Raw genomic sequence first — 14987 nt, 5'->3', positions numbered from 1 at the left:
CAGGGAAGCACCTTTTTCCTCTTTGCCTTCTCCTTCTCTGCTTTCTTCTGCTGTTTCTTCAGTTTCCTGAGCACCTTCTTCTTCTTCTCGATCAGGCGATCCACGTTGATGCCGCTCTGCGAAACCATACAGCACCATGGCCCCAGTACTGGCCCGAGGGGCAGAGCCCGAGGGGCTGGGGCTGGGGCTCTGCCCTTCTCTCCCCCCAGAGCAGTGCTGGGGCTCCGGCTGTGGCAGTGCAAGAGGGACCCCGCACTGCTGCCAAACTGTCCCTGACGCCCAGGACTACATCCCCCTGGCAGGGCTGCAGGGATATTGGGGTTGTGCCCAGGGAGCAGGCTGCTTCTCCTACCTTCTTCTTCAACGCCTCAGCATACATCTCCACATTGGCAAAATAGAGTGTGGAGGAGGAGCGGAAGATCTTCACGCCAGGGACCTCCTGTGCCTGGGGACGGAGGGGGAGCGCATGCTACCCTGGGGATGGAGATGTGCCCCTTCTCGCCCTCCCTCAAAGTGCCCCCCAATCTTCAGCACAGCACAGAGCCCTCAGGAGTGCTCCAAACCACCCCTGCCTCTCCCCCCACCACCATGGCACCTCAACACTTTTACCTTCTGGTATTCAGCCACATCCTTGTAGACTTCGGTGTCGGGAACGCGTCCCAGAAGGGAGTAGTGAGGGCTGCGGGGAGCAGAGCAACAAGCCATTACTGTGGGCTTCCCCTGCCCTCGGGAAGCAGCACCAGGTCCCCAACACTGCCTCCCCTCACCATGTCCCCCCGGCACCCAGCCCGGGGTTACTCACAGCTGGGTCCGGAAGATGACGGTGAGCAGCGCGAAGGCCACCGAGGCCCCCAGGCCAATGTCCAGGTTCAACAAGAGGGTGGCCACAAACGTCACGATCCAGATCATCTGGAGAGGGGACAGTCAGCCACGGCACAGTCTCCCCATGGCACCACGGTGTGGAGGAGAGCAAAGAGCAATAGCAAAGCCCCAGGGCCAGTTGGTGCCCTACCAGGTCCACACGGTTGGACTTCCAGAGCGTGTGGAAGTCTGTGAACTGCTTGAACATGCCCTTGAGGTTGACGATGATGATGGCAGCCAAGATAGCCTAGGAGAGAAGGCTGCAGCTGTGAGGATGCTGAAGGCACCTCTGAGGGGCACTTTGCTGTGGCCCACACCCAGGGCTGCCCCCAGCTGCATCCCACCCCAGGACAGACAGGGGGCTGGGATGGGGCACGGAGGCCATGGGACCGGCCGCACCTTGGGGAGGTCCCGGAAGAGCTCTCCGATCTTCAGGATGGTCACCAGGATGACCAGGGATGAGATGACACCAGCCACCTGGGGGGAGAGCCGGAGGTGAGGGTGGGGAGGGATTTTGGAGAGCAGAGGGAGGCCGTGCCGCCCTCACCCACCTGGCTGTTGCCCCCCGTGCTCTCCTGCACCAGGCTCCGCGACATGGAGCAGCTGATGGCGAAGCACTGGAAGAAGCCCCCCAGGAAGTTGCAGAGGCCCAGAGCGATCAGCTCCTGCAAGGACAGAGCAGCGGTCAGGGAAGCGCTGCGCATCCCGGGGCTGCAAGCCGTGAGCTCCCCCACGGGGAAGGATCCACGCGTATCGGAGCATCACCTGGTTGCTGTCCACTTTGTAGCCATGCTTCAGGGCAAAAATCTTACCCAGGGAGATGCAGATGGCGTAACCCACTATGGCGATGGCAAAGGCGTTGCCCACTACCTGCCCAAAGTAGGTGGTCTTAGGGACCACAGGAGGCTTCAACCTACGGCCAAGGCAAGGAGATGGAGCTCAGGAGGGGGTCCCATGGGCAGTGTGGTGCCCCGGCATGGCCGGCCTCGCTGCCCGGCCCCGCTCACCCGCTGGGGATGTCGCCCACCACGGAGATGCCGAACTTGGCTTTCAGGTTGACGCCGTAGGAGATGCCGGTGGAGATGATGATCTGTGGGGGTGGCAGGGTGGCTGGGGTGAGGCAGGGTATCCCTGCACGGGGACCATGGTGCAGGAGAAGGAGGGGACACATGTCCTGGAACCCCCTCACCACGGCACCCTGTCCCACCCCCACCAACCCTGCAGGGGACAGGGCCACCCGTGGGTGATGGCACCAGCCCCGGGCCACATCTGCGTCCCCACGGGGAGCTGGGACAGCTGTAGGTACCGTGATGAGCTCGATGGGGATGGGCATGGGGAGCTTGGAGGCGAACTTGTGGTTGAGCTCCTTCACGATGAAGATGGCCACCATGGCGATGATGGCTGTCACCAGGGTGCCCACGTTGGTCTGCGGCAGCTTCCGGCAGATCTCGATGAAGGTCTGGAAGATGCAGGAGAGAACAGGCTCAGAAGCAAAAGCAGACTCCTCGCTGGTAGTTTTTTTTGGGGGGTTTCCATGAGTCCCACAGGTAAGCATGTGCCCCAGCTGCACCACGGCGGGCCTGGGGTGGCAGTGAGGCCCTCGCTCACCTTGAACAGAGAGAGCGGCCCCGAGTACTCGCCCACGGAGACCCCAAAAACATTCTTGAGCTGGGAGATGAGGACGTGCACAGAGGCGGCGGTGGTGTAGCCGCGCACCAGCGGGTCCGAGAGGTAGGTAACCACGAAGCCAAACTGCAGGAGCCCCAGGGCCACCTGGAAGGAGAGGTGACAGGAGGAGCTCCCACAGCGCGTGGCCACGGGGAACCAATGCCCCTCGGTCCCTGCCAGGCTGGGCTGGCACCAGCCCCTTACCTGGAAGACGCCTGACAGAATGGTGATCGTGGCCACCAGTTCCACCCTGGCTGCGTCCCGCTTCACCTCATCAACTATCGTGGTGTTGCTGCCGTTGACAGACACAAAGAATTTCTCGCTGGGCAGCAGGGATTCTGTCACGCTGCCGATCATGACGGAGATGACAGCAAAGGGGCCTGGGGACGTGCAGGGCGCAGGCACGGAGCCCGAGGTCAGCACCGGCACCCAGGCAGCACCTCCCCGAGGCACACAGGCACCCGAACGCCTGGGCTGGGTTCAGTATGCCTGTGGTGCTCTGGCTCTGGTTCAGCCAAATGCCTTCCCCATGGGGCAAAGTAAAGGCAGAAGAAAGTCCCCCCCCGCCCCATCCCCCAATTGGAGTGGCAATGCTCTGGTGTAGATGAAGGCTCTCCCCCCTCATCCTCCCTCCCCTCCATCCCCGTGGGAGCACACCATCCCTCGGCTCACCCACAGAGTTGTGCCTGGATGTCCCGAAGAAGAAGTAGAGGAAGACGGGGTAGAAGGAGGAATAGAGGCCAGTGACAGGTGGCAGCCCGGCCAGCAGCGCGTAGGCGAGCCCTGGGCACGGCAGAGCGGGGAGAAACATCATGGATGGGTGAGCCTCAGCCCTTGGCTGTGGGGGGAGCCCCGGGCAGGGCACGGCCTGGGGACGCCTCACTCACCCTGGGGCAGGTGCATGATGCCCACACTGAAGCCCGAGGTGATGTCCCCCAGCAGCCAGTCCTTCACCGGGTACCGGGGCAGCCAGCGCAGGACAGGCAAGAAGCGGTAGAGCAGGGACTTGGCGGTGGAGGCTGAGCATCTGCCGGGGGAAGGAGCAGGAGCTGAGCACCAGCGTGGGGGCACCAGCGCTGCTGGGGAGTGGAGGGACCCAGGGATGCGGCCCCACGGGGAGCATCCAGCTCCATCCACCCCAGCCCTACCTCGCCTTCCGGAGACAGCTGCGCACCGAGGTCTTGCTGGGAGGTTTCCGCTGCGCCAGCTCCTCCAGCTCGGCCTCGCTCAGCACCTCGCTGCGGGGCACCCCCGGCCGGTGGCTCAGCACCATCTCTGCCGCCATGGCCCCTGGCCCCCCACGCTGCGGGCAGATGAGGAAGGGCTCAGCCGCGCCTGGGAAGCCGGGGCAAGGAGCAGGGAGGGCTCCAAGGTCACAGAAAGCAGTGCTAACGGGGATGGTGCCGCTGCACAAAGGCAGCGCTGGATGGCACTGGGGCGGTGGCACCCCATCTGTCACCCTGGGGTGCAGCAGGGTGTCCCCCTCTGCCCGCCTGCACAGGACCCCCTCAGCACCGCCTGCCCTCCTCCTCCATCCAGCCCAGAGCCCGTACGTACTGCGGCACGGCCTGGACAGCGCTGCTGCAGAGCAGAGCCCTGGCCAGCCCCCCAGCCTCGTCCGCAGACTTTGTCCCTTTACACATGAGGGGAGCAGGAATTTCAACCCTTGGCAAGCGTCACGGGCTCGCCTGTGCCCCAGCCCCCTGTGCTGCAGAGTGGGGGCTGAGCCGGGGGGCACGGAGTTGCGGGGCAGGAACGGGGGCATCTGCACGGCAGGGCAGAGGTGTCTCCATGCACACCTGCAGCTCAGCCCTGCTCGGGGCTCGTGCTGAGGTGCCTCCATCCCAAGGATGCTTGCCCGCTCGCAGCTGGACACACGAGCCACTCGTGGGGGGCCCAGGGCTGTGCCAGCCCCAGTCCCCGCATCACCCCTGCCCTCCTACCTGCTGTGCCCACGCCAGTCGAGTGCCACCAGCCGGGCACATGCTCTGCTCCCTCCTATTAATACCTTCCTGTGATCTTTGAGACACCGCTCCCTCCCTAATGCCCTCCTCCTGCCCTGCCAAGGAATTGCCAGCTTCCTGGGAAGCCGTCACCCTCCCATGTCTGCGGAGCTCCCATGGGTGCTCCTGCAGCCCCAGCACATCCCAGAGCAGAAGCTGCGGCCAGGCGCAGGGGTACCTCTGGCTGTATCACCCCGAGTGTTTTGTGCACGCTGCAGCCCCTGTTTACCTGCGGGGGACGGGCGTGCTGTGCCCTGTGGACTGTCCCGCTCCCCTCAGCGTGAGCAGAGCCGGCCGTTATCTTGTTCCAAAGTTCCCTGGCGGGCACCTGAGTACCACTGAACCCTTTCACACCTCCTTGCTCTCTGCCACCACCTGCTATTGCCGTTATTCAGGAATATTTCTGAGCCACGCCTGGCCTGGATTCACCGTGACGCAGCAGTGGGAATGCAGGCACCTGTGGGCTGGGCTGGCCGGGCCCCGCTGCATACCGGGGGGTCCTGGTGTGCCTCGGTGGTGGGACGGTGCTCAGCACCCAGAGGGGCTGGTGCGTGACACGAGGTGACATACGGGACCACGATCCCTGGGGTCGGGGCCCATTTGGCTGGGCGGGGAGGCAGCCCGTGGGGATCCTGGCCCTCCCCAAGCTCAGCACAACCACGGCCATCGCACGCAGCCTCCTCGGCTGGCCTTCAGCAGCAGGACCAAGCCCGCTCCCCTCCATCCCTGCAGCACCCCCGGTGCTCCAGCCCGGGGCAGCGGCTCCTATGGGCCCAGGGCAACTCTGCTGGGGCCGGGCAGCAGCCCGCCGGGGCTGGCAGAGGCAGTGCTCAGCGCACGCTCCCCTGCTGCCTCCCCACAATTTTATCTGCTCACCTGGCACCAAACCAGAGGCCGTCACAGGGCTCCCGTTCGGTAGCAGCTGATAGCAGCAGGTACTATTTACTGCCTCCTTATCGCTGCTTCTTGTACCCCAGCTGCTGACCCTGCCCCACCCTGGCATGCTCTGCCCACGGCCACCCACCCGAGCCCCTCGGCCATGGCCTGGCCACCCGACCGTCCCCAGCCCTTCTTTTTCAGCCTCAGGACCACCAATGTGGCAGTCCCCCGTGGGATGCCCAGGACTGTCAGCGTGGGACTCCCCAGGGGATGCAAGCAATGGCAGCGCCGCAGCCCCGCAGCTCGGGGGCTGCCTGGGCTCAGGCCAGCGATAAGGAGGGTGTAGGGAGGGACAGCGCTCGTTGATAGCAAACCTTGCTCAGGGTGCTTGGGTCAATACTGCCCTTTGCTCACCTGCTCTTTCCCCTCCATCAGTAAGGGAGGGACGGAAGACTCGCGCTCGGTGCCTCCTTTCCTTCCTCGTGGCCCAAGACCAATGCCGTTGCCTTCAGGTTTCCTCCCGCTGGCCTCACCCAGGCTGCTGGCTGCGAGCACAGGCTGCTGCCAGGGCCCCACGGCTAACCACACACACGACAGCTCTGTGGGCCTGCGGGATGCCAGCCAGGGCCATGGGGCACCGGAGCAGCCGACTCCATCTCCGGGTGACCTGGCCTGAAGTTCTCTGCCCGCTGGCAGGCCCTGCAGTCCCCGTCACCTGCCGTCACCTCACCCAGGGCCACCGAGACGGCAGCGCTGGCTGTGAGCTGCTGCCAAGCCCCTGGTGTGGATCCTCTGCCGCGTGCCCCGGGCGCAGGGAGAGAGAGCAGAGAGCCCGCTGCCGTTTTATAGACTTTTTATTTCCAAATCTGGCGCTTCCATGATACACTTTTACACAGCCAGGGAGGGAGTGCGGGCATCTCCCTGCCCACAGAGTCGGGATATGGAGAGAGAACAACAACTGAAGAAAAACAAAAACAGAAAAAAAACAAAAACAAAACCAACCAAAAACCCCCAAAAGGAACAAACCCAAACCCCAGGAGGATGCTCCCCGGAGCCCAGGCCACAGCACCGCAGTCAGGGACCGGGCCGCAGCCCCACAGGCTGCCCCCTGCTCCCTGCCCAGACGCTACCAGCTCCGCTGCACGCTCTTTTTTTTCCTGTTTTTTTTGGCACTTGTCACTTGCTCTCCGTTTGGCACTAGCAGGCTGCGGTCCCCTTGCCTGAGCTGGAGAGAAACGTGTAAACGAGTGGTCCCGTAGGGTGTGTAAACATGTCAGTGAGCCTCCCCGCCGCGGGGAGAGGGGCCGCAGCCCCCCTGGGCCCACAGAGCTGCTCAGCTCCGGGCAAGGAGCGGGCTGGAGCCCAGACCTTCCCTCTGCTGCCCGGGCAGAGCCCCAGAGGACGGTGGCACGAGCACCGAGTCCCCCCGTGTAAACATCCCGGGCGGCGAGGCGAGGCGGCAGTAAGGCAGCGAGGGGCGTGCGGGGGCACGGCCCTGGTAGCACCGCGGGGACACGGCCTCGGGGGGGCCAGGGGGAGCATGCCGGACCCCTGAGCCGGCAGCCCCCGCTCCCAGGCCGGTGTAGGCACAGAACGAGCTGCCTGGCAGGGGGAGGCTGGGGACGGGGCAAGCCCCCCGGCTCACAGAGAAGTCCGCAGAGCGGCCTGGATTCCCAGAGTGGGCAAAGTGCTGTTTTTCTTCATCTCCTGAAATCCAGGCTGCTCTGAGCTGGGAGCTTCCGCCGGCAGGGGAGCGCAGGGATGTGTGCGTGCATACACAGAGCCTGCAAGGAAGCGGCTAGGAATAACTTCTGTGGGCAATGCCAGCACAGGAGGCCAGAGCCATGTCTTGGTCATCCTCTGCAGGGCGAGCACCGGCTCTGAAACAGCCTCACCTACTGCTGAGCTGCCCCAAACAGGGCCAGGGCTATCCAGCTCCTTGCCCAGAGCCCTCTCGCGCATGCACAGCCCTGGTTTGCAGACGGGTGCAGCCCCAGTGAGAGCAGGGGTAGGCCTGGCTACGGGGCCAGCACGGCTGCAGGGGGCTGAGGGACACCGCGGCAGCAGGGGGACCCCGCTGAGACGCGTGGGGAGCTGCAGGGTGAGATGGGCAGCAGGGCTGGCTGGGCACTCACTGCCTGCCCTGGGGAGGGGAAGGAGTGGTGCTGGCAAAGCCCTGAGGGCTGCCCAGTGCTTTCTATCCAGCCCTCTGGTCCCTGGTACCCCAGGGATGCCAGAAAAGGGTGAGACAGGTGCCCCAGGTCCTGGGAACAGACCATCCGCAAAAATAACCATAGAAATTTCTCTTCTCTCTGATTACAAAGATACAAAAAGGTAGAAAACCCTCCCCTGCCCCCATGTCCTGGGCTCCCTTTCTATCCCCCTGCCCGCACACACACACACACACGCAGACACACGCACGCACATACGCGTCCCCCGCACAGAAACGGGTTGCAAAGGAAGAGTTCAGCCTCAGGGGGTCGGCGACGCGACCCTCACCTGAGCGGGCTCCTGCGATACCTCTCACAGCGGGCAGGCGAGGGGAGCACAGCAGCAGGGAGCCCGGGGGCTCCTGGAGGCGGGTGGTTGGGTTGCTGGCCCCTCAGCCCGGAGGGCAGGGAAAGGCAGGGTTGGTTTTGGGGCCTCTGAGCACCATCAGTTCTGGCCCCCGCCCCTGGGGACACCAAACCTCAGCTGGCAGTGTCCGGCTAGGCGAAGGGCCCTGCCTCTTCTGTTTCTCTTGTGGACGGCTTCGGCCCCTCAGGAATGGCCCTCATTTCTCATTATTCTTCTCGGAGGAAAGAAAAACAGCGTTAAGCCACAGCACCTCCCCAGGGCTCCAGCTGCACTCTCTACTGCCTCCTGGCTATGTCAGATGGGGACGGAAACCTGCTCCCGGGTCAGGGCAGGAACCACTGTGTCCAAGTCCCTGCGTTCAGGTAATAGGAAAAGGGGGATGGAATAGGAATGGATGGCGGCAGTGCCAGCAGGGTACAGAGCTGGATGTTCCTGCTTGTGCACTGCAACGGCCTGGAGCTGCTGCAGCAAAGGGTCTTCCCTGCACAGCCACCTTTCAGGGCCAGGAGACATCTGCCACCCACCCTGGGGGCTCACCTATACACGGCCCTCCCCTCCAAGCAAAAACCCCAAGGGAAGGAGCCAGGCGGCCGCACGATGCATGAGACCTGGCTGAGGAAGGGATGCACTTACTCTGAATCTGGTGACAGCTCCGAAATGCTGTGGGAGGTGGTGGAGCAAGGCGTCGAGGGGCACATTGCGGAGGGCGGCGAGGAGGTCTGCACAGCAGAGGGGGTGGCGGTGGTCTGGGGGCCCGAAGGCGTGCTGGAAGATTGCACCGAGGACAGGACGGAGGTGTTAAAAGAAGCAAGAATGGAAGAAAGAATATCTAACTGTTCAGTGGAAGGATGGCGGCTGGGGATGGCATCCAGGTTCTCTCTGGAAGGCTGCCTCCTAGACAGCGGCTCTAGGCTTTCCCTAGACAGCTGTCTCCTAGAGAGACTCCCCAGATTCTCCTGTGAGGGCTGCCTGCTGGGCACCGTACCCAGAGGCTCTCTGGAATTAGATCTTCTGGAGAGAAAGTCCAGCTGCTCTCTTGAAGTTTGTCTAGCCGATGCTAGCTGGTCCCTTGAAGGCTGTCTTCTAGAAAGCAAATCCAATTGTTCTCGAGAAGTATCTCGACTTGGCAATGTATCTATTCGGTCTCTGGACACTTGCCTACTTGGCAATGTGTTTAGCCACTCTCTCGAGACCTCTCTTACCAGCCCACAGTCTAGCTGCTCTCTTGACCCAAATCTGCAGGGTAAAGTTTCAAGGTGGTCTCTGGAGCCCTGCCTCCGGGGCAGCGTGTTCCCGTGATCTCTCTGACTGGGCCGAGGAGCAAACAGATCCAAGTTTTCTCTCGACCCATGTCTGCTCGGGATATTTTCTAGATGTTCGGTAGACCCATGCCTGCTGGGGATAGTGTCCAGCTCCTCCCTGGACCCGTGTCGGCTGGGCACAGTCTCCAAGCACTCCCCCGAGTTGTTCCTGCTCAGCTGCTCCCGGGACATCTGTCTCCTCATCAACATGTCGAGCTGCTCCCGCGACGAGTACCGGCTGGCCGGCTGCGACAGACTGCCCGCCCCGGAGTAGATCCTGCCGTAGGAGGCAGCGGGCACAGCCCTGTGACCCAGCGTGGAGGTCTTGTACCAGGACAGTTCGTTGGTCATCCTGCCCACGGACGGCAAGCCTTGGATAGCTGGAGGGTACTGGAGGCGGTTCTTCAAAATCCCTGCGCCAGACAGAACGAGAAGTCAGATCTTTGCAGAGCAAAGAAACCAGTACGGAAGTTGTGGGAGATGCATTGTACCTCCCCGGGAGCATGCCAAGATGGATCTGGTGCTGAGCCTTTGGGGCCACAACTTCAGACAGGCCAGACCGCCCTCGCCCGCCTGCTGCAGGCTGTTACCTTTTCTTTGCCGCTGGGTCTGGGTGAGGGAGTTCTCATCCCCGCTGGTCAGGGCCAGGTCCGGCTGGTTATTGTTGGCCGCATCTTTGTTGACGTCGAACCCCAGCTTCCTCTCGGAGCCCCACTTCTGCAGGGAGCAGGGGTGAACCTCGCACTCGCCCAGCGCCGGCCAGTACGACATCAGGTCGTTGCCATCCACGTCTGGTGGAGGACGCAGCGAAACAGGCCCCGGGGAAGAGGGAGAGAACACTTCTGTGAGGGGTGAACGAAGTCACAGCAAGACATGGCCCAGCCCCGTGCCTCCCCGTGGCGCAGCAGACCCGAGGCCGCCCCTTCCCCTGCCAGAGCCCGCGGGCCTTGCCTTTGGGGGTGGTGTTGGTGGGGTTGGTGAGGAGGCGCTCGCTGTGCGCCGCTCGCTTGAACTGGCGCTGGAAGCGGCCCCGCAGGCGCACGTTCTCCTCGCTCTCCGAGGACGGGATGGAGAGGCTGCGCTCCTCGTCCAGAGACAGGTCGCTGTCCGAATCCGAGTCCTGGTCTGGAGGGACGTGTGTGGGGGAGATATTCGGGAAGAGGGTGGGTGAGGTAGGGCAGACTAGTGCTTGCGAGCAGTTAGGTGACAGACGCTGAGTAACAGAGGGCCTTTTGCCCCCTCCTCTTCCAGGCTGAGCAAACCCAGCTCCCTCAGCCTCTTCTCGTCCTGTATCACTGCCTGGGAACAACATGTCCCCAGGGACCCCTCGACAGCTCCCAGGGCAATTCTTGCCTCCTCCATCTTTAGTTCCCTGGAGGCTCATTATGCCCTTTCCTATCTGTCCAGGGAAAGGCTGCGCTAAGTGACACAGGTGCTGCCTCTCCCTCATATCTGCAGCCTGTTTGGGAGTCCCAGCCAAACACGGGCTGGAGGACATAACCACGCAGTCGCAGCCTACCCAGGGAATGATTTCTTTAAGCCCGAGTTAATTCAGGGTGTGCTGGCTTAGTCCCAAAGCCTTACCTCCCCCAGCATCACGGTGGAACATGGCCACGTCGATGTCCGTGGGGCCGGCGTGACCCAGCAGGCTGTGATCCAGGGCCGAGCCCTGACGTGCCGTCATGTTGTCTCTGAAAGACACAGGGCCCGAGTGGTGACACTGCCACGAGCCCTTGGCTCTGCCCAGGTGCTCTGCGCACCCCGGAGCCCCGTGCCGCTTCCCTACCTGAGGTACCCCCGCTGGCTGGAGTGGGTGCGGGCAGAGCGCACGCTGCTCACCGACGAGATGGTGGAGGCCCCCAGGGTGATGCGGATGAGGCCGCTCTCCTCAAACAGCGCCGTGTTGTTGTAGGCGTTGGGGCCCTGTTAAGGCAGGGAGAGAAGCACGGGCTCTGTTAAGGAGACGCAGCCCAGGGGATGACCTTCCCTCCTTCCCACACCTCCAGGCGCCCAGCTGGGGCTGCTCTTGCTCTCCCCCACCTGCGTGCTCCGAGCAGCCTCCTCGCTCTGCCCCTTCTTGCCGAGACAGGCCAGCTTCCAGGCCTCCTGCACCTCCTCGTTCAGCACGCAGAAGAGGACCAGCACAGCCAGGCCCTGAGGGGAGACAGAGTGAGCCTGCGAGCTGTGGGGAGCCCCTGGCAGCGGGTTTGTGCTCCCTGCAGCAGGGGCAGGAGGGGTGGCTGGCCACCGGTCTCCAACATGGTGGCCCTCTTGGGCCCCCAAAGAGTCATCCCCACAAGAGCTACAGGCACAAGACCCTGGGCCAGTGGCCGTGGGTGCGGGAGAAAGGGATGTTGAGTCCCCCATGCAGGCAGTGCCCGAGGAGGGGCCGGCAGGTCCCCTGCAGCCCCACCAGCCCCACGCAGGTATCCCCAGCAAGGAGCCTCAGAGTGACCGTGGTGGTGGCCGTGGTGTTGCTGTGGGTCATGTTTGGGGTGTGACACCTCTTTTTGCAGGCCGTTCTCTTGCTCTGCCCTCTGAGAGCAGGGACGCCCCTTCGAGATGGCCCTCACTGCCCCGTGGGTGGCAGCTCCGAGCTCAGCACCTCGTGCCCACACGCGTGCCTTTCCTGCCACCCCAGCACCTCCTCCCCGCAGCGGCACGCGGGGCCTGGAGGAGCTGCGAGTTCGGTGGCAGGGTGCTCCCGTCCCTCACACCCCAGCCTCACTGAAGGCCGTCGCAGTCTCTGCAGGGGACCCCCCGCAGCCCCAGAGAGGGGTGGGGGGTCACAGAAAGCACCTTCACCCCCCAGGCCTCCCCTGGTGGAGCCTGGGCAGTTACCTGGAGGCTGCAGAGGACAGTGTAGAGGTAGTGGAAAGCCAGGACACTGTTGTTGACAGCCAAGAGGCCAAAGAGCCAGGTAGTGCTAATAACTAGAAGCAGAACAAAGGAGCTCCGTAACGTCATGCTGGAGGGAGAGAGAGAGACAGACAGGCACACACACACACCCAGAGGTTAGTGCGTGTTGTTAATCTACAGCCTAGCGCTCGCAGACAGAGATCCAGAGGGGAAGGTGTCTCCTGCCCAGCCCTCCTCGCTGCACCACGGGCTGCTCCCCGCTGCAGGCACGTCGCCACACAGCAGTTCTGCTCCCCCCGTGCCCAGGGCCTTCCCTTCTGGATCACACGTGGCAAACACAGGGCCCAAACAACACAGGTCATTTGGAGCCGCAGAGAGCTGAGCCAAGCTCTGGGGCTGGCCCAAGAGGAGGGTGAGTGGGGAAAGGTTTTGCCAGGAGCATTTAAGGAGCAGAAGAAGCTGGCGCTGAGAGCTGGCAAGAGCAGATGTGACGGGTGGCTGTGAGGGCAGACAGGGAAGGGGACAGACTGTCAGGACAGTGTGAAGACAGGGATGAAGGAACAGGAGGAAAGGACAAAGTTTAGGAAGAGTTAACATGGCCACCAGGTGGAGAGGAGAGCAGCTGCAAGGCTGACACTGATGCGCTCTGCGATGGTGGAAGAGGAGGGATGATCACTGAAAATGCTGAAAACCATGAGCCACGGGAGCTCTGCTGGGAACTTGGCCACTAATACTCACAGAACCGATTTCTTCTTGGTCTCCTTTTGGCCTGGGGAACAGGACATCTTGGCCACAAGCAGGAACATCACCCCATTCATCTGAAAGTGTTGGCACTGATTAGAAGCTGTGTCAAGGGCTGGCTCTGACCCAATATACCCAGTACAGAGCATGGGCAGATTCCAGGTCCACCAGGCCCATGTGAAGCTCCCCTCCTTTCCCCTTAACACCCAAGCCCTGGCCTCCCCCAGGTTTGGTTGGAGCCAGCAGGGACAGAGAGAGGGGCTCTAGCAGAGGGAGGAGAATACAGAGAAGGGCAGGCAGTGCCCGTGGTGCAGAGAAGGGAGGTAGGAGAGGGCTGTGGGTGAAACAGGACAGGGTTTTACCACAACGACGACAGTAATGGGGCCTGCAAAGCTCCAGACCAGCTTATCATGAATGGAAATCCAGCAGAAGTCAGGGTTCCCGTAGCCCTCAGGATCCAGGCCAACAGCCAGCCCTGGGGAAGGAAGGGAGAGGCCGGCTCCAGACCCAGCAGGCGCCCCGTGCCCATCCAGGGGGCCACAGAGAGACGCACCGAGGGATTGTTTGTCCCCAGGAAGCAAGGCAACAGCCCGTGATACACATCCCCAGCTGGACAACGCGGCACTCCTCAGTGCCTGCACACTCTCCCTATCACATCCATATCTCCATCGCTCCTACCGGTGATGATGGCGGGCACCCCCCAGCCGATGGCGTAGTAGAAACGCATGGCCCCGAAGTTGACGTTGCGGGCTTCGGTCTGCATGCGGTAGATGTGGAGGCCCTGAACGAAGAGCCAGGCGAAGGTAGAGAGAAAGAAGCAGTGGAGGAGGATGGCAATCACAGTGCAGAGAAACTGGGGAGACAAAAGCCACTCAGAGACAGCCCCGCTGTGCCAGCGCTCATTGCCCTCACGGGTGTGCTTGTTCAACCCCACGGACCTGGTTCTCGGTGCGGTTGATGCCCAGGAGGAAGAGCAGCTCAGAGAAAAAGAGGGTGACTGATATGTTGGAGTGGATGCCACGCGTGTTGGACTTGAGGCCTTTGAGGCAGGTCAGGAAGGAGAAGGTGAGCAGCAGGGCCACCAGGGAGAGGGACACCAAGGAGTAGGTGACAATTGCCAGCGTCTCCAGGTCACCTTCCAGTTGCTGCAGCAGCAGAGAAGCAAAGGCAAATGGCAGTGTTAGGGGGAGACGTGGGAAGCTCTCAAACTATTTGCGTCCCACAGGGAATTTTCTGCCCGTGCCTGCTTATTCTGGTGGCTAAGTTCCCCCCGCTGCCCCCAGCCCTGCAGGCTGAGATTACCTCTCGGTGCGAGCTGTCCATCAGAACCCCAAAGGTGCCAAACTGGGAGCACTGGCAATGGACATGCGTGGTGTTTCGGTACACGAGCTCACAGTCTCTGGCTGTCCAGAAGCCCGACGGGTTGGTCCTGCAGCCACCAAAAAGCAGAGCGCGCTTAGGAGAGAGGGCAGATGAGCATGGTGCATGGGGAAGGAACTGCAGAGGGACCATCAGCAAAGTTTTTCTACCAGCAGATACAGCTGCACTCCCGCAGCTGAAATACTGGAGCCAGAGCCCTGCAGGGACCCCACCATGCCCTACCAGCAGGAATGAAGCCCCTGGGAGAGGGCAGAAACCCCCACATCCCAGTGCTGCCCAGGCACACAGCCTGTCATGGGCAGAGAGACTCTGGGAACTAGGAGCTGCCTGCGGAAAGCAGCTCAAAGCAAGCAGCTTGTGGGGCAGTGCTGAGCCCAGTCATGCCCAACTCACGGGCTGGAGTGGTTCCACTGGACGCAGAGAGGCTTGCTCCTGTTGGCCGTCTCCAGCAGGCGAAACTCCAGTACAAGAGGGGTGTCCAGGGGCCCCCGCAGGAAGGTGTGATTGCTGAACACAGACACGCTCACGATGGGGGAGTTCATCACGGGATTCTTGGGGAGCCTGCAAGGAGCGACAGAGCTCTGCCATCACCGTGCCTGGGGGCTGCAGGGCTCCCTAAGGCCCCGTGCTGACACCTCGGGAGGAACAGCTCTGCCCAACCCACACCAAGGGGTCAGGAAGCATGGGGCAGAGTGCTGCAGGACCAAACCCCAGCCCC

The 14987-nt window shown here is 62.5% G+C and overlaps 1 protein-coding gene across 1 annotated transcript in view; it reads right to left on the bottom strand.

The window, feature by feature from the left end:
- The window catches only part of CELSR3 (cadherin EGF LAG seven-pass G-type receptor 3), a gene marked incomplete at its 5' end in the record, with an annotated part of 34873 nt that overhangs the window by 1572 nt on the left and 18314 nt on the right, over positions 1 to 14987 (bottom strand). The window contains 27 exons of the mRNA XM_040569127.1: positions 12 to 148; positions 250 to 445; positions 610 to 679; positions 803 to 909; positions 1013 to 1108; positions 1261 to 1338; positions 1413 to 1526; positions 1627 to 1774; positions 1869 to 1951; positions 2168 to 2365; positions 2470 to 2634; positions 2734 to 2909; positions 3202 to 3312; positions 3417 to 3556; positions 8622 to 9702; positions 9880 to 10080; positions 10241 to 10414; positions 10874 to 10980; positions 11076 to 11212; positions 11330 to 11443; positions 12131 to 12257; positions 12887 to 12966; positions 13252 to 13364; positions 13568 to 13742; positions 13828 to 14034; positions 14192 to 14318; positions 14663 to 14830. Of these exons, the coding sequence (XP_040425061.1) occupies positions 12 to 148; positions 250 to 445; positions 610 to 679; positions 803 to 909; positions 1013 to 1108; positions 1261 to 1338; positions 1413 to 1526; positions 1627 to 1774; positions 1869 to 1951; positions 2168 to 2365; positions 2470 to 2634; positions 2734 to 2909; positions 3202 to 3312; positions 3417 to 3556; positions 8622 to 9702; positions 9880 to 10080; positions 10241 to 10414; positions 10874 to 10980; positions 11076 to 11212; positions 11330 to 11443; positions 12131 to 12257; positions 12887 to 12966; positions 13252 to 13364; positions 13568 to 13742; positions 13828 to 14034; positions 14192 to 14318; positions 14663 to 14830 (4630 nt within the window). The remainder of the gene's footprint in view (positions 1 to 11; positions 149 to 249; positions 446 to 609; positions 680 to 802; positions 910 to 1012; positions 1109 to 1260; positions 1339 to 1412; positions 1527 to 1626; positions 1775 to 1868; positions 1952 to 2167; positions 2366 to 2469; positions 2635 to 2733; positions 2910 to 3201; positions 3313 to 3416; positions 3557 to 8621; positions 9703 to 9879; positions 10081 to 10240; positions 10415 to 10873; positions 10981 to 11075; positions 11213 to 11329; positions 11444 to 12130; positions 12258 to 12886; positions 12967 to 13251; positions 13365 to 13567; positions 13743 to 13827; positions 14035 to 14191; positions 14319 to 14662; positions 14831 to 14987) is intronic.

This window comes from Cygnus olor, chromosome 10 (assembly GCF_009769625.2).
Source record: "Cygnus olor isolate bCygOlo1 chromosome 10, bCygOlo1.pri.v2, whole genome shotgun sequence".
Lineage (NCBI taxonomy): Eukaryota > Metazoa > Chordata > Aves > Anseriformes > Anatidae > Cygnus > Cygnus olor.
This window is presented reverse-complemented; position numbering and strand designations above follow the sequence as displayed.